Raw genomic sequence first — 21,145 nt, forward strand, 5'->3', positions numbered from 1 at the left:
GGAACAAGGCACGCCTTGTTGCACAAGGATTCTCTCAAAGACCCGGCATCGACTATGAAAAAACATATTCACCCATTATGGATGCAATAACTTTTCGATACCTCATCGGTTTAGTTGTATATGAAAATCTTAATATACATCTAATGGATGTGGTTACAGCTTATCTTTATGGTTCACTTGATGATGAAATTTATATGAAAATTCCAAAAGGACTTAAAATGCATGAAGCATATAGTTCAAAATCTCGAGAAATGTTCTCAATCAGATTAAAAAGGTCATTGTATGATTTGAAGCAACCAGGGTGTATAGTATAATCTCTTTAGTTAGTACTTGATAAATAAAGGTTATATAAATGATGTCAATTGTCCATGCATTTTTATTAAGAAAACGGGATCAGAATTCGTTATACTTGCCATTTATGTTGATGACAAATCTCATTGGAACCCTAAAGAAGTTCAAAAGGCAATTGAATAGCTAAAGAAAGAATTTGAGATGAAAGATCTTGGAAAGACAAAATTTTGTCCTGATCTACCAATTGAACATTTAGCAAACAGAGTCTTCATCCATCAATCTGCCTATACTAAGAAAAATTTAAAACGATTTTACACAAAGAACATCCATTAAGTACTTCGATGGTTGTTCGATCACTTGAAGTGAGTAAAGTTTTGTTTCAACCTCAAGAAGAGAATGAGGAACGTCTTGGTCCTGAGATACCTTATCTTAGTGCAATTGGTGCACTTATGTATCTTGCTAATGCTACGAGACCTGGCATAGCATTTTCTGTTAATTTATTAGAAAGATATAGTTCTTCCCCTACACGAAGACATTGGAATGGAGTTAAAGATATATTGCAATATCTAAAGGGGACTAGTGATATGTGTCTGTTTTATCCTAACAAAGATAGGATAAAACTTGATATCAAAGCTTTATCTGACTCACATAAAGCTTGATATCAAACAGGCTATTTGTTCACATATGGAGGTACTACTATATCATGGCGATCTACGAAGCAATCCATTGTCGCTATTTCTTCAAATCATGTTGAGATAATAGCTATTCATGAAGCAAGTAGAGAATGTGTATGGTTGAGATCAGTAACACATTTCATCAAAGAAAGATATGATTTGAAGTGTGATGTCAAGGTACCCACAGTGCTCTTTGAAGACAATGCTACATGCATAGCTCAATTAAGAGGAGGCTTCATAAAAGGAGATAGAACTAAGCACATTTCACCAAAATTATTCTTCACAGATGATCTCCAGAAGAATGGTGATATTGATGTACAATAAATTCGTTCAAGTGATAATCCAGCAGGATTATTCACCGAATCCTTACCCGCCTCAATTCTTGAGAAGATGGTACACAAAATTGGAATGCGAAGACTTAACAATATAAATTGTGGTCTTCATCAGGGGGAGTAGGATAAGCGTAGTACTCTTTTTTCCTTAGTATAGGTTTTGTCCCATTGGATTTTCCTAGCAAGATTTTTAATGAAGCAGCACTCAAATGCGTATTTAAAGATATATGTACTCCTTTTCCTTCACTAAGGTTTCTTTAGTTAGATCTTATTTGGACATCCAAGGAGGGGTGTTGTGGAAATTGTGGATAGTGTATGGAGTTGCCAATTAAGTATGTGGTATTAGTGCACGAACTTGTTCAAGGCAAATGGATAGCTTGTGTATGCCATTGTTTGCCACATCCATATGGCATATACAGTTTCTCTGCTCTCTTTCTTATTATAAAGCTTAGTTAGTTACTTTTCATAACACATTTGTAGTTATCGCCATTTACTGAATTCAATAGTCCTTCATTGTTGCTTCATTTCTTGGCAATTTAACACACCTTACGCATAACAATTAACAAAGGGGTGGACGCATAATACGAATGAAAAGAAGTTTAACATTGCTGGATAAATGAACAGCCATACTTGAAAAAAGGTTCAGTTTATCCAATAAACATACCCTTCGGGTGGGGGAGGGGGTGGGGGTGGAATATATAAAGTTGGTGCATTCACTCAACTAACTTGAAAATGAACTCTACTAGGAGCCACGGAAATGTTGCAATACACTATACATGCACTGCTTATAGGCATGACCTACGTGCCCCTCTACAGGTCTATATTTCAAATTCATCTTGTTTCCCAGTTGTAGGAACATTGAGTACACACTGCTTACATGCGTGACCTTGAAACTGAAGATGTAGAAGAAGGTGCACTCTGCAGCACAAGGAATGATATACCAATCAGTAATGATTTTAACATATGCACAGAACAATATGACAAGCAATCTGAGTTAAAATGAATGCAACTAACAGCAGTCAGCGGCAATGTTTTGTCCCAGATTGACCACAAATCGATGATGTTGACAGATAGGGACAGTGCAACAATTACATCATTATGTCCTTTCCCTAGTTCATTATCCCTTCAAAACATGACTTAACAGCCCCTTTTTTTGTTTGGTTTGGCAACAGTGGAAGCTCAAAACTGGTGACTACTAACTAGCTATTGACACTTACGGTAATCAATTATTGAAATTTCAACTGTATATGCATATTGATTATCAAAATTAATAGACAGAATGAACAAATTTGAAGCAAAGATACAGTGAACAGCTTGAAAGATCTTAAAATGCATAATGGTAATGAGTCAAGTTCTTACCAAGGGGATGCCCTTTGTTGCTCTCTCTTCCAAGAAGCTTGAGGGCTTGAAGAAATTACCATATAGTTCTGACCACTTCTTAAGACTTCTATAGATATGTCCAGCACCAACAGTGTCAGCCCAGAAAACAATACCACCTCTGCCAAAAACAGCATCATTGTCAAAATCATTTTGTAGATGTTTAAAATTTTAATAGAGATAATATTACCAGATTCGAAATGTTAGGACAGGGGTTTAAAATACAAGGTCATGATTTCTCATCCTTAGGTTTCGGGAGTTAAGGAAATATAGTGGTAGCTGTTTTAGTTTAAGACTCTTCCCAATCCTTCCGTTCTTTCCACTCTACGTCCTTTTCCTTTTCCTTTTCTTTCTGAGTAATTATCTTCATGTCTTTTGGTTAATAGTTCTATCTTAAGGATGCACAAGCCCTCGCATCCTATTGAAAGCTTTCTAAAGATTTCATGTTTAGCTCCCATTGTCCACACATCTGAATCAGTAGTAATTTGCCCATGAAAGCATGACCCATCCCACCTAACCCATTCTGGCCCGCCCATTTATTAATTCATTCCATTTTGACTTGCTCAATTCAGCAATCTAAAAGTTGTGCTAATATAGCTAAAACTGACTCATGAGAAATCTAATCAAAATATTTGTAAGACGACATTTTTTTTTTGTTGATATGTTGTATATATACATAATAACAAAAATATTTATTAGGCACTTAAACAAAGTACAAAAAAATAAACAAAGAAACTAAAAATATAGTAAGTATTGTCGAGCTGGTTATGACACGTTTCTTAACCATTTCAGCCCAAGGAACTTTTGGAAGGATCATTGACCAACCCACTTGTTATCTCAGCTCATTTTGACCCCCCAAATTTTGCCCAACTCGCCCATTTGACATCCCTAGTAGTAACTAGTAATCACTTGGAACAAGTTTCAAGACATAATTTGACTTTAATATGGAGGGTGACTCTAATATGGAGGGTAACAAATTAGTGTTGATTTCCAGAATAGCTTAGACAAACTAACCGGTAAGATGGAAAACTCATTCCAAGGACAGATGTGACATCAAGGTCAGAGGCTCGGACTACTATCCCTTCATCCAAAACACGACATGCCTCATTCACAACTGGAAAGAGTATCATCTCAACAATTTCTTGGTCAGTGACAGATATTGGCTGCGAGAAAATTCACAAAAAAGACAAACACTGTTATTCTCATTAAGTTAGAACTCAACAGGCCCCTTTGAACATATAGTCCATTCCTGCATCTTTAAACCCATTTTACTTAGATAGAGATTTTTCCTTTGCAAGTGTTTTTCTTAGATAGAGATACCTTTCCTCCAGGCATTATGTTGGCGAGCCTTCTTGATTCCTCAATAATTGGAAGCACAGTAAAATCGGGTCTTGGCTTACTTCCCTTCTCATAAATATAGTAGCCTTTTCCGTTGTTTTTACCTGCAAAACCAGTATCAATGGTGAAAAGCAAGACAGTGAAGCAACAACACAAAGGATACAGACTTGCAACATTACCATTTCTACCACTTTTTATAAGAAGGTCGATCAACGGAGACTTAAAAGTGCGATCAGAAAAAGCTGAACGAAATTCTTTCCCTACAGCAACAGCCACTCCATATCCTGTTAAATCCTGAAGCCTGCAAGATGCTTAAGCAATTATTTTCATACCAAACTAACATAGCTATGGATAGGAGTACAAAGCATGCCATTTGAGCCAACAAACACCTTAATATAGCAACTAACAAAGAAGATGAGTTTCCCTCTGCGTTCCTTACAAATAGCTATGGATAGGAGTACAAAGCATGCCATTTGAGCCAACAAACACCTTAATATAGCAACTAACAAAGAAGATGACTGTTTCCCTCTGCGTTCCTTACAAATTTCTAAGCAAACAAATGCAGTATATTATAACAATCATCAAAGTCCAACTAAAATAAAGGGACAGGAGGCGTGCACCTATTCAATTTCTCAACCTATAATATATAACAGAAGACAACTGCTGCGCTCTCTACTTTTTCTTGTGTACTGTGATCTTAGTTGCGTGGACTCTTCACTTTTGATGCCACACCCATGTCGGATTCGTCAAAAATACACTACTTTTGGCGAATCCAACACGCACCCGTTGACATTTTTAAGAGTCCGAGCAACATAGACTGTGATAGTATGGGAAGAACCACTTGTTGACATGCCCAGCTTTTTTCAAAAAACTGTGCCGCCAGGACCAGCTTGTGTTTACCTAAACTAATTCCACTAGGTAACCGCTACCTCACCAGCATAGATGCTTGAACAGATGGAAAGAAATCACCTAGTGTTTTTTTTCTCCGCTGGGATTTGAACTTGAGAGCCATGATTCTCAACCCACTTCTATGACCACCAGGCCACACTCTTGGGTGCTTTTAAATCAATCAGTAAAAGCCTCTTAACAAGTCAAGAAACATGGCACTCCCTTTTGATGTATAGAAAACTGAATCTGAACAATACTTTCACTGATATTTCTGTCTGTGGATGCATTTAGAAATTTGTATCATTGAAATATAATATTCCCTTCATTCCATGTTGTATGTTGGTGTTTGACTAAGTACAGAGTTTAAGAAAGAAAGAAGCCTTCTGACACATAAGCTATATGAATATTACCTACCAAAAATATGTTAAAATCTTGTGATATCCGTCATGCCACATCATTCTTATCAGAGCATGACATTAAAGGTAAGATGGGAATATGCATATTAAAGCGTTTCCAAATATAGAAAGATGTCAATGAATTAAACAAACCAAAAGGATGGAGTGTTACATAGAATGGAACACAAGGACTAGTCATCTTAAAGCTGTTATAAGCTAAAGAAATGAAAAAGAATTGCATCAGCAGAGATCAGCTACCCGGTTTCGTTTTGATATGTTTTATCTTGTATGAAATGAAAATGCAGCTACATATGATAATTTAGTAAGGAAGAGAATTACTGGAAGGGACCCATAGGGAGACCAAAGCTGGCAATTTGCGTGTCAATCCTGAAGACATCCACTCCTAGATTAACCAGAATATGTGCACCCTGGGAGTAGGGAAAGAAGGTTCTATTGACAGCAAAACCAGTACAATTTCCCACCACAACAGGTACTTTTTTAATTGCCTTTCCAACAGCCATAAGGTCAAGAATTGCTTGGGCAGATGTCTTCTCAGTTCGTACTATCTCCAGCAAAGGCATAATGTGAGCAGGACTGACCACAACAAAAACCAAGTTAGCAGTTGGAACAGGAAAAGATGCTGTTGTAGTAAATTGGTAACTGCCTGCATTTATATTCAAAGAATTGTTACATAACTTGAAGATTACCCTCTTCTAGCAGAATCATTACGTTGCTATTCATTTATCTGTATTCAGATCCAATAATATGCTTCCTAGATGTCAGTGTAATTTAGCTTTTACTTCTAAAAATCCCATCTTCCACATCCACTAAGCGCAAAAGATAAAGAGGAATTGAAGTACAAGATACATGAAAAAAATCTTGTCCCTCGAAGCTAGTCTCACGAGCAAGTATTCAATATCAAATTTTTGTTTCACATTGTTGTATTTCTATTTTTGAAATTGCACGTTTACCCTTCTCTTTTAGTGGTCATATTTCCCATATTAGTCACAACTATACAAAACTTTGCCATGCATGACTTCATACCTGAAAAAGTGGGCCCCGATAATCCGATCCTTGGATGTGGTATTTTCGCCAATAATGTTGAGGTCAATAGTAGATGTGTTAGTTGCCAAAATACAATGTGGAGGGCATACCTTCTCAATCTCGCTAAATATTTTCTGTTTTAGTGGAACATTTTCAATAACAGCCTGCAAACAAGATGAGAGTGAGACCGCCAGAATTACAACAAATCAAGAATCAAAATTCTGATCATCCCCATTGTTGCAATAGTAGGTGTTAAATAGTTGTACTGTATTCTCCACATTGGTAAATATGTATTATGTATCGTGTAAAGTTTGTATATAAATCGGACTCAGTATAAGACAATTATTTTACGCATCTGAATGATATTTTGCATGAGTCTTCATTTCTTACATGGCATTAGAGCGTTGGTGAGAAATACCATGGTGCAATGTACATGCAAGCAATTTTCCGGTGGAATAAGTATGTGTTTGCTCAAAGTGAATTTTCTATCAGTATTGTGCAAAAACAACAACACAAGATTCCTCAGAACAAACCCCAGAAAACTGCTCTGACAGATCCACCGTCACGCATTCTCACGAGCCACCTGAAGCTACGGTGTCGGCGACATGTCAGACCATGCATTGGTGTGTGAAATCCTCTTTGACCTAAGCAGATTGGTAACTTGGAGATCTCCTAGCTGTCAGGACCAAAATATCCCTTTTTGGCTGATTTCTGATCACCCAAACCCTAATCTGTCAACTCCAGTCAGCTTTTCCAGCGAGTTTTCAGATTTTCCCAGCCACAGTCGTGTTTTCCAGCAGTCTTCCAGAAAAGCTATTGCTCATTGGAGCTCGGCTGAACTTTTGGAGCTCTCTTACTTAATTTCAGATTATCTTCGGGTGACTTTCTGGACAACCTCTGTCAGCCATCAACTTTTCTGTCACTTTCTTCTCGTTTATATTTTGTGATTATTTGCTTAGAACTCTCATCAATTCAACCATGCCTTTTGGGATTGATGTGTTTAGTTCAAGATATATGAAAGTTGGAAAGTAAGTCCAATGATTACTTCAAAACCCTTAATGGGAAGTTCAAACTATTCAGCTTGAGCTTTCTCAATTGAATTGTGGTCACGGGTCAAGGTGTTCAAGATTACTTAATAAAAAAGGCTAGTGAGAGAAAAACAAAGGCTCGAGCACGGTGGGAGAAAATTGACGCTCTACTATGTAGTCTCTTGTGGCAATCTATTGATGGCCTTGTTTCGTCCATTCCAAACATGTTGTTCGATTTGAGAAAAGGCTTGCACTTTATATACTAATGACATGTCTCATTTTTATGATGTGATATCTTGGATGCACTTAAAGAAACGGGAATCAGATACATCTACTTAATTGGGACAGGTATAGACAGTAACGACCTTATTTGAGAAGTTAATGCCAGTTACTGACATATTGCTAGTGTTGACAAAAACAGGAGCAACGACAAAAGATGTTTCTAGTTCTTACACTTGTTGGACTTCCTAATGACCTTGATTCCTTGCGCAACTAGATTTTGGCTAGTCCTACTGTTTCTACGTGAACTATTTTTCATTTCTCCTTTCTCCATCACCCGATCACAATGATCTCATCACCAACCATTGCCTCCTCTCTATTCTCGCATCTCAAACAATGAAAAATTGAACATCTCAGATTATGGAGAATCAACGGGGAGGAGGTCGATTTGCAAGATCTCAACTCAAGTTCAGTTAGTGTAATAAGCATGGGCACACTCCTGAAGTATGCTATTCTTTGCACGGTTGACCACCCAAAAATACTTATGTTTTATTTATCTGAAGAAAGATATAATGAATTCTTTTAAGTATTGAGCTAGTATGCAGACATCTCCACAAGTAGCCTCTATTGTTCAGACTAATACCTTTTTTGCTGATAATTTTGTTGCTTGTATTTCACACTCCAATACTCTTGAGGTCATGAACTCATCCCTTTTCTGATGATAAATCACTTTTTTCAAATATCAGCTATTCAAACTCATCCCGTTGTTAATTTAGTCAATGGGTTCTAAGCAAAAACAAAAGAAAATGGACAAGCCAATCCCATATCCTCGGTCATTCTAAATTATATTTTTTTTACATTTTTGGATGTCCTTTAAGACTTGCATTTGTTAGCCATTTGATTCTACCCTCTTTTTAATGACCTTTTATTGTGTACATGTGTGTGTATGTATAGAGACTAATAATTATAAGCATGAATGAAAAATTAGATAAAGTGAAATATCAATTGTTTGTGTTGCCTCTTCAAAAGAGGCTCAGTGGCAAGGAAAAGTATGTATTAGAACCTTGATGACAACACTGAAGCACACATTAAGTGAGGCGACATGTTTTGAGCTTTGCTTCAAGGCTTATGTGCACCCTTGAAAGCTCTGCATTAGATAGTTATACTGAGTGTCCCACTTTGGTAGATAGGTATTATGTATTCTGTAAAGTCTGTATATAAATAGGGCTCAATACTTTTATGTATTTGAATACTAATATTTTTCCTGAGTCTTTATTTCTCATACTAGGGTGTTCAAGAAGCCGCGTGAGAGAAATGAGAAAAAGAGGAAAAGATTATGAACATTTAACAGCAAAACATAAGTTCAGCAGCTCACCTCTATGACCATATCCACATCCTTAAAATCTGAATAATCTAGTGCACCTTTAACCATTGAAAGGGCTTTATCTGCTTTATCCTGTGGCAATTTCTTTCTAGCTACCAGTCCGCTGACATTTGCTGTAATATAAGATACATCCTCATAAGTTTCTACACATAAAGACCACTAAGGGACTGTCAAGAATAACAGGCATCATCGACTAAATGACTAGAGGTATGTAATTTAACTGTCATAAAAAAGTGTAACGACAACCTTCAATAGCTTTCATCCCCTTCTGAAGAAACTCAGAATTAATTTCCTTAAGTATAACAATTGTGTTGCTAAGGGCAAGGGCTGTAGCTATGCCTGAACCCATTAAACCTCCACCTATTACAGCAACTTTCTTGACTGTCCTAGGTTTGAGGCCAATACCAGTGACATTAGGCACCTGGTCAGTTATGAAACCAAAGGTCATCACACAAGAAGAATAGAATGACTCAGAGGGAATGCAGACATCTAAGTACATATTTCAAAAAGTCAAAAGTTGGGAGGGGATCAAAAGCTATAAGAATACAAACTTAATGAAAATGGTATAAAATATAAACTAGTAACTGTACAAGTTCATTACATGAAACAGATCCACAGAATCTATGTAACCATAGGAAATTTTACTGATAACAAACTTTACACACATCAAGAAAACCCATTCCAACATCAAATCTCAAGAAGAATAAACCAAACTAAATCAGCAAAAGAAAAGGATCAACGAGCTATAGCTTAATCACATGTGTAATCATTCTTTATAGAGACTTTTTATGTAAGCAGATAGTTTTGTACGGCTAATGCATTAATCTCTTGAATATGGAATTACTGATACATAATTTTTTTTTAAATTGATAATCTGCAATCAAGAATCCAGTTTAATAATAAACAGTAGTTTCAAGAAAATGAGTCAAAGCTAAAGCAGCTAACTAGAGGATTGGTAAGACTTAGAGGGTGCATAAGTTGTAGTCATCCCAGTAATTTCCTATTCATTCTTGCCTGCTCAAATAAAGATGCCTACAAGGAACTCCAAGCTTCATGCAAGCATCACAAATCACATAGTGTAGATTCATACCCTTCACGGTTCAGGATTTACTGTACCATACCTTCGATGTTGCCCGTTGAGAAAAAAATATATGAACAAGACCCTTTGATGTATCTGACAATACAAGGTCCTTGAATACTTTAGCTTCCTGCAAAACATTCAAAAAGAGTTGTTATGCCATCTTGAGAGAAGGTGTTTACGACACAAAGATATTGTTGACTGGGAAAAAATACCTTGAGAACCCCATTATATCCTCCATGGATGATGCCTTCTTCAATTACCTCAATGCACGCCAAGTGCTGAGGCATATTCTTAGCTGTCTGTTTCACTTGTTCCCTAGCCACCTTCAGTATTTCATGCGCTTCTGAAAGGGAACCAATTTTGTCTGTCTTGTGAAGGGAACGCATCCAAGGCTTGTGCCTTTCTGCAATATCAAGTGCCCACTGTCTAGATACTTTTAACAACTCTGATGAAGGGACAACGGCATCAATGAGACCAAGCTTCTTCCCTTCCTCAGACATTATTGGTTCAGATGTCTGCGAAAATTGTTTGCAATATATAAGGCCATTTTGATGATTCACTTGATTGATTTACAAAATTTAAGTAAGAACAGAAACAATCTGATACATTGAGCACATATTGGAAACTAAATAGAGGTCATTGTCAGGATGAGCATATAAACTTTAGAACACAGAGATCGGCAAACGATCAGAAGTTGAACCATGCTTACATCTAAGAAGGACATTACATCATAATTTTGCTCCATTTTATTTAGGAGTTGTCATAACAAAGAGATCTCCAATCACAATATAGTGAAAAGAATAACTGTAAACAGTTCTATTAACATGGTCCAACCAGGACATGCATTGATCCCCAACAGTTAATTTGGAAATGAATTGATAGATCAAATAAACTAGTCTGGGAATCTAACAGAGTTTAAAATCAGGGGAAAGAAAGTCACAAGTTCCAGTTTGTTTTACTGAAAAGAAGATAAATGACTTACCATCATAAGTTCAACAGCTTTAGACAACCCTATAAGCCTCGGAAGACGCTGTGTACCTTAAGAAGAAATATTTTCTCTATATTTAGTTAGTAGGTAAAGGAAGAGAATTCTAAACCTACACTCAAGTGCGACAAGCATTATGTGGCAGAGTTACCTCCAAATCCAGGCATGACTCCAAGACTGAGCTCTGGCAACCCCAGTTGTGCTCGTGGTGCAGCAATTCGTGCATGGCATCCCTGCAAAAAGCATACACTACTTAATTGGCTCGCCAAGAAATAGATACAAAGATGGGACAAGTTTATAGAGATCACAAACCAATGCCAATTCTAAGCCACCTCCCAGTGCAAGTCCTTCTATGGCAGCAACTGCAGGCTTTTTACCATCTAAACTTACAAAAATAACAGGATTGAGAGATTTGTAAATGACAATGGACTATAGAATGATACAGAGAAGCACCAGGAGAAAAAAGAGCTGTATAATGGATCTGAAATTGTGATTTAAACAGTGTCAACTACCTTCCATCGTGTTAACCACAAGATCAACAGAAACATCAGGCATCTGAGATGTATCCCCTGCAACAATCCAATTCCATTTTTCAACAAGGATGTATACACTGAGACACAAGTTGAAATGTACAAAGATGAAACCAAAGTAATCCTACCATTCGCATGAACCTTCTGAAAAACATTGATATCAAAACCACCAGAAAATCTCCCCCCATTTCCTGCATAAAAATACAAAGAACATAAACATAAGATGCAAGGGAAATCTCAAATGATAATTACGCAAAAACACATATACGCCTCAATGAATACTAGAACTCCAATATGATTCATCAAATTATAACTATATTTTTAACTAATTACCAACCTCCTTTATTTAGGCTGGCCTTGAACCAGCTATGCAAAAATCACCACATGCGTAGTTAAGGAAAACACCGAAAGTACCAAATAATTGAACTTAAAAAAATCCATAAAGCAACATATCACGAACAGTTCATGAACAAGTCCCGTAGAAAGTTAAATTTATTTTATAGTTGAAAACAATTGCCGGAGGTATGTATATGCTTTAGACATGCTTAAATTAGAATAAAATGGATACAGGTTTGTCATAAAACTCACTAAATTACGAAGAACTAAGTAGTGAGCAGAATTGAGAGAACTGACCAGTCAAAACAATAGCTTTAACATCGTTCCTCATAGTCGCTTCAGTCCACTTCTCCTTCAATCCAGCGATAACTGAAACCACCACAATCAAAATCCAATCCAAACACATGAATTGAAATTGGGAGAGAAACGAATAAGCTTACTTGGAATAGCTAAAGCATTGACCGGAGGATTAAAAATGGTGATAACGGCGACGCCGTCGGTTCCCACCTCCATCGTCACCTTAACAGGAGCCATTTTCTACTTCCTTGATTCGAAAAAATGGAGTATTTTGGCGATCGAGGAGAAAGAGAAAACGAAAAAGGGCTTAAATAAGGAAGTAATTTGGTAGTGGTGAATTATACGGAGTATTTAATAGTGAGGTGAGTGGGTGTTTTTCGTGGGCCGCGAGGAAGGAAAAGCTGCATGTGTTGGAAAGTAATTAGAGAGCAATTTCGCAATGGCCAACTTTACAAGACTATATTTTTCATGAGTGGTCGCTGTGAATTCATTTTCCACCTATTTTTTATTCCTCCGTCCAATAATAAATATTCCCTATATTAAAATAGTTGTCTAACAATATTTGTTATTTTTAGAAAATTCAGAGATAATTTACTTTTTGTGTCGACTTTATCGTTGTTATTAAATATTATTTATTAGCTAACATATTTCTCAAAGTATTAAATTTAATAAAGTCAAAGGATAAAACAGTAATATTACCCCTATTATTTATTGTTTCTTAAGGGGTGTGTTAAGTGTATAGTGGACAACTATTGTTCAGAATTTTAATTTTGCATCCTTTTTTTTTCCAAAAGATCAGCATTTTTAAAAAATTGAGAATCGATTTGCTGAGATCGATTCTATATATAATTAATATAAAAAAAAAATGTATATGAACCTTCTTCTACCGACCTCTTGAGATCGGTTTGATATTTTGATTAAGATTCATTTTGATTTACGATTTGAGGTCAAGTTTTTGTGATAACTGACTTTGGAGGTTTGTTTTGTCTTTTATTAGTAGTGTAAACTTCATTTAAAGCTCTATTGACCACCATTAAAAAGTTTCAAAGCGTGAATTTCAAAAAATAGAATTTTGTGAAATTGTTATTTGTTAAAAATTGGTGTTATTGCAACTATTTAAAATAAAATATTGAAGTGTTTATGTCAATTTTGAGGTAATTTGACGAAGATTAAAATTGAGTTTGGCTGGAATTTCATATTAAAACTCAAACAGGAAGAAGACCAATAAATTGCTTGTTATTTTGTATGTCCAATGTATCAGTTGACATATACACGACACACAAATGCATACAACAACATAATTGTATATTTTTTGTATGACAATTATATGTTTACCATATTGTATTTTTAAAATAAAAATTGTATGCATTTTGTGTTACTTTTTGAAAAACATATTTTCCCGCTAAACCAAGTAATTAGGCCTCTATTTTTGCGTCTTTAGGGGAAAGTTTCTAAGAAAATTCATACAACATTAGACCATTAAAAGAGAAGTCACACATATAAAGGGGAAACTAAGCAAATACCTCGTAAAAGCAAAATAATTACTAACATATACCCTTTTATATTCATATTCCACTAAATAATTACAGTATACACTCCCAACTAATTTCGTTTAACTGATATTAAATTATATATATATATATATATTGAGGTTTCTTGTTCAGAAATTACTCATTAGTCAATTATACTATAAGAATATATTGAGTGGGGCGTAAACAAGAAACCTTAATGATACCATAAAAATATATATATACTCTTATAGTAGCATTGACTAATGAGTAATATATGAATAAGAAACCTTTGTGATAACAATACAGTATATATATACTGATTTAGTATCAATTAAGCAAAATTATCAGCCTTAATGGTATCAATACAGTATATGGCATTGATTTAGTATTAGTTAAGCAAAAATTAGCAACCTTAATAAATGGGAATATGGGCTATAAAAAAAAATTGAGAGAATAAATATTTCTTAAATTACTTTAGATTGGGGTATGAACATGTAATTATCTTGTATTTTATGGCTTATTTATGTAGTTTTTCTCTATAAAGATTTTTTTTTCCGTAGTCAAAATTTAAAAAATCAACACTTTTAATTAAAAGCTAAGGAATCATATCTATCTCATCATATATCTCAATAACATACTAGGTATGAGTAATTGAATATTGAACAATACTCTCAATAAATAGAAAAGAAGTAGATAAGCAACATAACAACATAGTGTTGGTTGTTAAAACTTTGGCTAATATTTTATTTTTTTTAAAAGAGAAGAGACTTGACTTTCTAAAGAAAAAAACAAATATAGTTGACCACTAGTTTCTTTGCACTTTCCACATCGGCTGAGTTGAATTTGACTTGAATCAAAGTACCTCAAAGACAGAAATAAAGGTAAAGCTAGGTAGGGGTTTGTGGTTTAGACGAATTCAATATTTTTTCTATAGATTTTAGATTTATACTAAAAAAAATTAAATAAGTAATATGTATATTAGCTTATGAATCCCTAATAAAATAATTGACAAAATGAAAATATTTTACACTTTTTTTAAAGAGAAAATTTAGAATCCTCAAATTCTTAATCTTGGATGTGCGTGCCTCTGCAGTCATAAATAAAGTAAAACAAATAAAACATCATGGACCAGGAAAAACAAATAAAGAAAGCATATAAGTTTATGCAGGAAATTGCAGACAAATTGTAGGCTGGCAAATAGACTACAAATGAATAGTGTTGGTTGTTAAATGTAAATCACTGCTGGTTTCAAAAGCTGACGACCAAGTTGGAACTTATTGGTTGTTACACGTTTTTTATTTAAACTTGCTTTTGTCCACAAATATTTCCAAACTAGATATATATATATATATATATATATATATATATATATATATATATATATATGGTGTTTGTGTTGGCATAAGCTCAATATATGTTAATTTTTTGAATCAATTTATGTGATATAAATAAAATTTCAAGAATGAATCAATTTTTATATGTTTTAAAAAATATATGTTTGAAGTTATTAATCTGTTGTGATTTATAGTATTTTTTACGTCATTTTTGAATAGTATATGTTACTCCTATTCCATTCACGTGAATAATCATAAATATATTCCGTTGCTAATTTATTGTGAATTTTTTGAAAATTTTGACGTTATTTTCAAATAATATATGTTACTTCTTCTATTCCAATTAGTCAACCAAATTTGTTAAATGATTTAAAAAATATTTTCAATTACTAATTACAAGGTAAATTATCCGTGCTTCGCATGGGATTGAACTATTTTATTAAGCTTACATATGATCCTTCGGTAATATTCGTATTTTTGATACATACACTACATTGTCAAGAACATTTTATTTTAAGGCAACGCGTTCCTCCAAAATCTAAAAGTGCTATATTTTTTCAATTGTCCTTTTTTTAATACAAAAATTGTGAGTCATATAGAGATTTTAAGTATAAGAAAGAAGTGTGAGAAAATCTCTATGGAAATAGCTGGTCAGAAGTAATGAAATTTTCTAAATTCCAAGAAGTTATAAAGATCAACATTAGACGTTAAAGAAGGGACCATAAAGCTTCGAACAACAACACCCTCAAGTAAAGTGGAACATCATACATGAACATAATTTTTTAAATTCAAATTGAGGACCTTCGGCTACTTTATTATGAACCTCCACCAAACTCTTTTTTATTATGGTATGTCGTATCATGTATATGTTAAAAATGACCCAAACATTGTTAGTATCATAAATAGTTTTCCTCATTGTCTCAGAATAGTCAGTACTATTGCTTAGGTTTCATATCACCGGCCCAACTTAGTTGGAATCGAACCATAGTTATTGTAATGGTTATAGTATGAAGTTACAAAAAATTAATGCAATTATCAATCAAGCAGTAGGTGGCATCTGAATGGAACAGTCCACAACTGGATATTCTAAACAAAAAATTTGACACATTAAATATTAAAATCTCGCAGCATAATTTGTGTGCACTTGAACTCAAAAATATCCTCAAATAATAATAAAGACGACCTTACTTTCCTAACAATCAAGAGAAAAAAGGTTTGTTGCTTAATATATTTTTCAAAAAGATAGTATGTTGGGCTGTATCCAAATTTACAGTTCACAAATTTAATTGAAAGAAGCCAAAAGAAAGAGTTATTACTTCATTATCAAAAAACAAAAAAGCTTTATCAAAAGAAAGAGTCATCACTATATCAAAAATGATCTTTAACGGTAATTAATAGCTTAAATGTCGGTAAATATGTATTGGCAGAGGCAATTGGTACTCTCTATAAATGTCCCTAAAGTCTATAGCAACATTGATCTAATGAAAATGAATTAATATCGGTAAAGGCTCTAGCACTCTTAGTTAATGTGCATATTTATTGCCGCTAAAAAATATTTTTGTTGTATTGTATTTTGGACATTTGTTAGTTTCAAGAAAACTTGATATCTTATTATGCCCAAAAAGAAGAGACGAAGAAATATTACAAATTAATTAATTTGCGATAAAAGAAGTGGACTAGTTGTCTCTTTACTAATATTCTAGGAAGAATACAATGACATACGAAATGTTTGTACCTAAGAAAAAACAATCAAAATAATATACTAATTGTGGCAAGTAAGAGAACAATTTGTTTGGTTCTTTTAACAAACTTCATCATTAGTGTCGTATTACTTATCACATATTTGTTGTTGTGTGCTGTGAAATATAGTACAACCCACAAGCAATTTTCTCAAAAAGTATATGATGAAACCTTTAGAAAGGGACAAAAGAGAGAAAAAATTTCAATCATCCTCACTAGAATTTTTAACAGAGCTAAAAAAAAAAAACCCAAAATAGCAAAAAAAATTTGCAATATATAGTAAAAGATTAAGTTTCATGAAATAGGAGGAAGTATACTTTGAGGAACAAAACACACTTCATAAGAAACATAATTAATGTATTTGAATTCGACTCCCCTATAGAGAAAAAACATACAAATAATAGTGGCAAACTAAAAGTTTTGTTTACTAAAGAACCAAAGGTAATGAATTTAACCACTGTGGACTGAGAGGTGCAAGAGTGTAATGTCGCATTTCAATTAAAATCATTTTTCTTTGCTTATATGAAGAAACCTGTAGAAAGGGACAAAAGAGAAGATCAATTTTCAATCATCATTTTTGAAATTTTTTAACATAGTTAAAAAAAAACCACCAAAATAGCAAAAAGAAATTGTCATAGTTACATGAATCACTACGACTTATAGTAAAGATTAAGGTCCACGAAATAGGAGAAAGAGAACTTTAAGGAATGAAACAAACTTCATAAGAAGCTTAATTAATGTATTTGAATTCGACTATCACTACTAAACAACTACTAAAATACGACGGACAGAAAAGCGACGGAAGGCGTCGCTCCAAAAAGCGACGTCATTTGCCACACTGTCCGTTGCTTTTTAATAAAAATAATTATTTTTTTAATTATTTTTCAAAAAGCGACGGATGACATCTCTTAGTCCGTCGCTTTTTTTTCGCGGATTTTTACGCCATATATATAATTAATAATTAATTGATTAATTATTTTTTTAAAGGAGCGACGGACAACATCTCTAAGTCCGTCGCTTTTTGGTCAACATGACTGGTCAAACATTTAAGAAAAGCGACGGACAGCGTCTCTTAGTCCGTCGCTTTTTTGGTCAAATTTTGGTCAAATATTTTTTTTAAAAAGACGTTGTCCGTTGCTTTTCTTTAATATCTTTGACCCAGATTGGGATTTTCTTCTCTCTCTTCTCTCTTCTTCTCTCTTCACTCTTATTCTCTCCCTTCTCTCTATCGATCTCCCTCCACCGGCTGCCGCCGTCGCTGCCCTTGCCTGTCGCCGCCAGTCGCCGTCTGTCACCCTCCGACGCTGCCTCTCCTCTTTGTTAAGGTTGGTGTTTAATTTTAGGTTTTTTCTTTAAATTTAGTGATTATAGTTGATTGTTAGTTAGTATATTATTATTTTAGTTTGTTGGGTTGTGTTATTGTTAATTTGATTTGATTATTGTTAGTTAGGTAGAGAATTGGAGATTTTTTATTTTAGGGTTTTCTTTTAAATTGGGCATTTTTAAATTGGGTATTGTAATTAGTAAATGAATTAGGATTTTTTTATTTTAGGACTAGTTTCAACTTGAGAATATGTAATTTGATTGTGAATTGAGATTTTTTTAAAATTTGATTGATATATTGTTAGTTAGTAAAGTGTTACTTTGAAGTTAGAAATTAGTAATTGAAGTGTCTATGATGAATGTTTGAATGTCATGACTATATAGTGATGAATGTTTGAATGTCATGAATATATATTGATCGATGAGGTTTTTTTTTTAATTAGAACTTGAATATATAACTAATTGTTGGATTAGAAGTTTATATATAACTAGAAATGAACTTGAATTTAGAACTTGAACTTGAACTTGAACTTGGAACTTGAATATAACTAATTAATTCTTGGATTAGAAGTTTATATATAACTAATTTTAGAAATTGGATATGAATTATTGAATTTAATTAGAACTTGAATTTTTGTAGGATTTTAGAACTTTAATTAGGTTGTGAACTTTAGAAATTTTGAATTATTGTAGGATTTTAGAACTTTAGGTTGTGAACTTTAGAAATCTTGAATTTTTGTAGGATTTTAGAACTTACAATTGTGAACTTTAGAGAACTTGAATTTTTGTAGGATTTTAGAACTTTATAAGGTTGTGAACGTTAGAAATCTTGAATTATTGTAGGATTTTAGAAGTTTAAGTTGTTAACTGTAGAGAACTTGAATTTCTGTAGGATTTTAGAACTTTAGGTTATGAAACGTTAGAAATCTTGAATTATTGTAGAATATTAGAACTTTAAGTTGTGAATTTTAGAGAACTTGAATTTTTGTAGGATTTTAGAACTTTAAGTTGTGAACTTTAGAGAACTTGAATTATTGTAGGATTTTAGAACTTTAGGTTGTGAACTTTAGAAATATTGAATTATTGTAGGATTTTAGAACTTAAAGTTGTAAACTTTAGAGAACTTGAATTTTTGTAGGATTTTAGACTTTATAAGGTTGTGAGCGTTAGAAATCTTGAATTATTGTAGGATTTTAGAACTTTAAGTTGTGAACTTTAGAGAACTTGAATTTTTGTAGGATTTTAGAACTTTAAGTTGTGAACTTTAGAAATCTTGAATTATTGTAGGATTTTAGAATTTAAAGTTGTGAACTTTAGAGAACTTGAATTTTTGTAGGATTTTAAACTTTATAAGGTTGTGAGCGTTAGAAATCTTGAATTATTTTGGATTTTAGAACTTTAAGTTATGAACTTTAGAAATCTTGAATTTTGTAGGATTTTAAAACTTTAAGTTGTGAAGTTTAGAGAACTTGAATTTTTGTAGGATTTTAGAACTTTAAGTTGTGAACTTTAGAGAACTTGAATTTTTGTAGGAACTTTAGGTTATGAAACGTTAGAAATCTTGAATAAGTGTAGAATTTTAGAACTTTAAGTTGAGAATTTTAGAGAACTTGAATCTTTGTAGGATTTTAGAACTTTAAGTTGTGAATTTTAGAAAACTTGAATCTTTGTAGAATTTTAGAACTTTAAGTTGTGAACTTTAGAGAACTTGAATTATTGTAGGATTTTAGAACTTTACGTTGTGAACTTTAGAAATCTTGAATAATTGTAGGATTTTAGAACTTAAATTTGTGAACTTTAGAGAACTTGAATTTTTGTAGGATTTTAGAACTTTATAAGGTTGTGAGCGTTATAAATCTTGAATTATTGTAGGATTTTAGAACTTTAAGTTGTGAACTTTAGAGAACTTGAATTTTTGTAGGAACTTTAGGTTGTGAAACGTTAGAAGTCTTGAATTATTGTAGAATTTTAGAACTTTAAGTTGTGAGTTTTAGAGAACTTGAATTTTTGTAGGATTTTAGAGCTTTAGGTTGTGAACTTTAGAAATCTTGAATTTTTGTAGGATTTTAGAGCTTTAGGTTGTGAACTTTAGAAATCTTGAATTATTGTAGGATTTTAGAACTTTAGGTTGTGAACTTTAGAAATCTTGAATTATTGTGGAATTTTAGAACTTTAAGTTGTAAACTTTAGAAATCTTGAATTATTATAGGATTTTAAACTTTAGGTTATGAACTTTAGAAATCTTAATTTATAAAATTTATAAACTAATAATTAGGTTGAACTTTAGAAATCTTGATAAAATATAGTCTTTATGAACTATTTGTATTTTTGAAAGACTTTATAAGTCTTTAAATTGTGATTTAGATATTTTTGAATGTTAATTTAAGTTTGTTGTTTTATATTTTGTGTAGCTTCTTTATAATGTTTTGTGTTTGATTGGGGCTGAATTGAATTGCTTTTGCAGGTGGGTAGGCCAGTTTTTGCTGTAAAAAAAATTGCAGAAAAAGCGACGGACAGGGTGGTTTTGTCCGTCGCTTTTCTGGATTTTATATTTTAAAAAACTCAGAAAAGCGACAGACAAGGTCCTTTAGTCCGTTGCTTTTTTTAATTTTATTTTTTTTAAAACCCAGAAAAGCACAGACAGAGTCCTTTAGTTCGTCGCTTTTTTGGGTTTTTCAAAATTTTATTTCCAAAAAATGACGGACGGCGTCTCATTGTCTGTCGCTTTTCAAGATTCTACAAAAATTAAAAATCAATTAAAGCGACTCTTTTTTAAAATTAAAAAAAAATAAAAATAAAAAAAGTGACGGACGGCGTTGCATTCTTCAAAAATTAAAAAAAATTAAAAATCAAAAGCGACGCAGTCCGTCGCTTTTGGAAAAGCGTCAAGCCAAAAAGCGACGAGATTGACTGCGTCGCTTTTCCATCGCTTTTGGCCAAAAAAGCGACACAGTCCGTCGCTTTTTTCTGTCTCTTTTTGACAGTTTTTTAGTAGCGTACCCTATAGTGGAAAACAACCTGCAAATAATAGTGGCAGG

At 33.3% G+C, this 21,145-nt stretch overlaps 2 protein-coding genes across 2 annotated transcripts; one reads left to right on the plus strand and one right to left on the minus strand.

Annotated features, from left to right (window-relative positions):
* Positions 1-632: 632 nt before the first annotated feature.
* On the plus strand, positions 633-1,289 carry LOC125809993 (secreted RxLR effector protein 161-like). Its single transcript, XM_049489513.1, has 2 exons — positions 633-879; positions 961-1,289. Exons 1-2 carry the CDS (start codon positions 633-635, stop codon positions 1,287-1,289), a joined length of 576 nt encoding a protein of 191 aa, XP_049345470.1.
* Positions 1,290-1,883: 594 nt separating this feature from the next.
* On the minus strand, positions 1,884-12,561 carry LOC125809944 (peroxisomal fatty acid beta-oxidation multifunctional protein AIM1-like). The gene is made up of 18 exons (XM_049489478.1): positions 12,343-12,561; positions 12,200-12,271; positions 11,695-11,757; positions 11,549-11,605; positions 11,349-11,416; positions 11,188-11,269; positions 11,034-11,089; positions 10,264-10,566; positions 10,092-10,178; positions 9,217-9,391; positions 8,962-9,083; positions 6,340-6,503; positions 5,635-5,889; positions 4,192-4,313; positions 3,995-4,116; positions 3,689-3,837; positions 2,657-2,795; positions 1,884-2,215 (listed from the first exon to the last, which is right to left on the minus strand). The coding sequence occupies exons 1-18, from the start codon at positions 12,434-12,436 to the stop codon at positions 2,171-2,173; spliced, it is 2,175 nt and encodes a 724-aa protein (XP_049345435.1). The 5' UTR covers positions 12,437-12,561; the 3' UTR covers positions 1,884-2,170.
* Positions 12,562-21,145: the final 8,584 nt, after the last annotated feature.

The sequence above is a fragment of the Solanum verrucosum genome, unplaced genomic scaffold (assembly GCF_900185275.1).
Source record: "Solanum verrucosum unplaced genomic scaffold, falcon-dt-bn FXZP01000257.1, whole genome shotgun sequence".
Taxonomy (NCBI): Eukaryota; Viridiplantae; Streptophyta; class Magnoliopsida; order Solanales; family Solanaceae; genus Solanum; species Solanum verrucosum.

Bases quoted from the DNA above. Each gene is read 5' to 3' on its own strand.
- LOC125809944 (XM_049489478.1), bottom strand. From the start codon at position 12,436: ATGGCTCCTGTTAAGGTGACGATGGAGGTGGGAACCGACGGCGTCGCC. The intron at 11,417-11,548 runs GTAGTTGACACT...TTGTAAGTTTAG, and splicing joins TGTGGTTAACACGATGGAAG to ATGGTAAAAAGCCTGCAGTT. The intron at 4,314-5,634 runs GTAATTCTCTTC...AGCATCTTGCAG, and splicing joins CTCCCTATGGGTCCCTTCCA to GCTTCAGGATTTAACAGGAT.
- LOC125809993 (XM_049489513.1), top strand. From the start codon at position 633: ATGGTTGTTCGATCACTTGAAGTGAGTAAAGTTTTGTTTCAACCTCAA. The intron at 880-960 runs GTCTGTTTTATC...GATATCAAACAG, and splicing joins AAAGGGGACTAGTGATATGT to GCTATTTGTTCACATATGGA.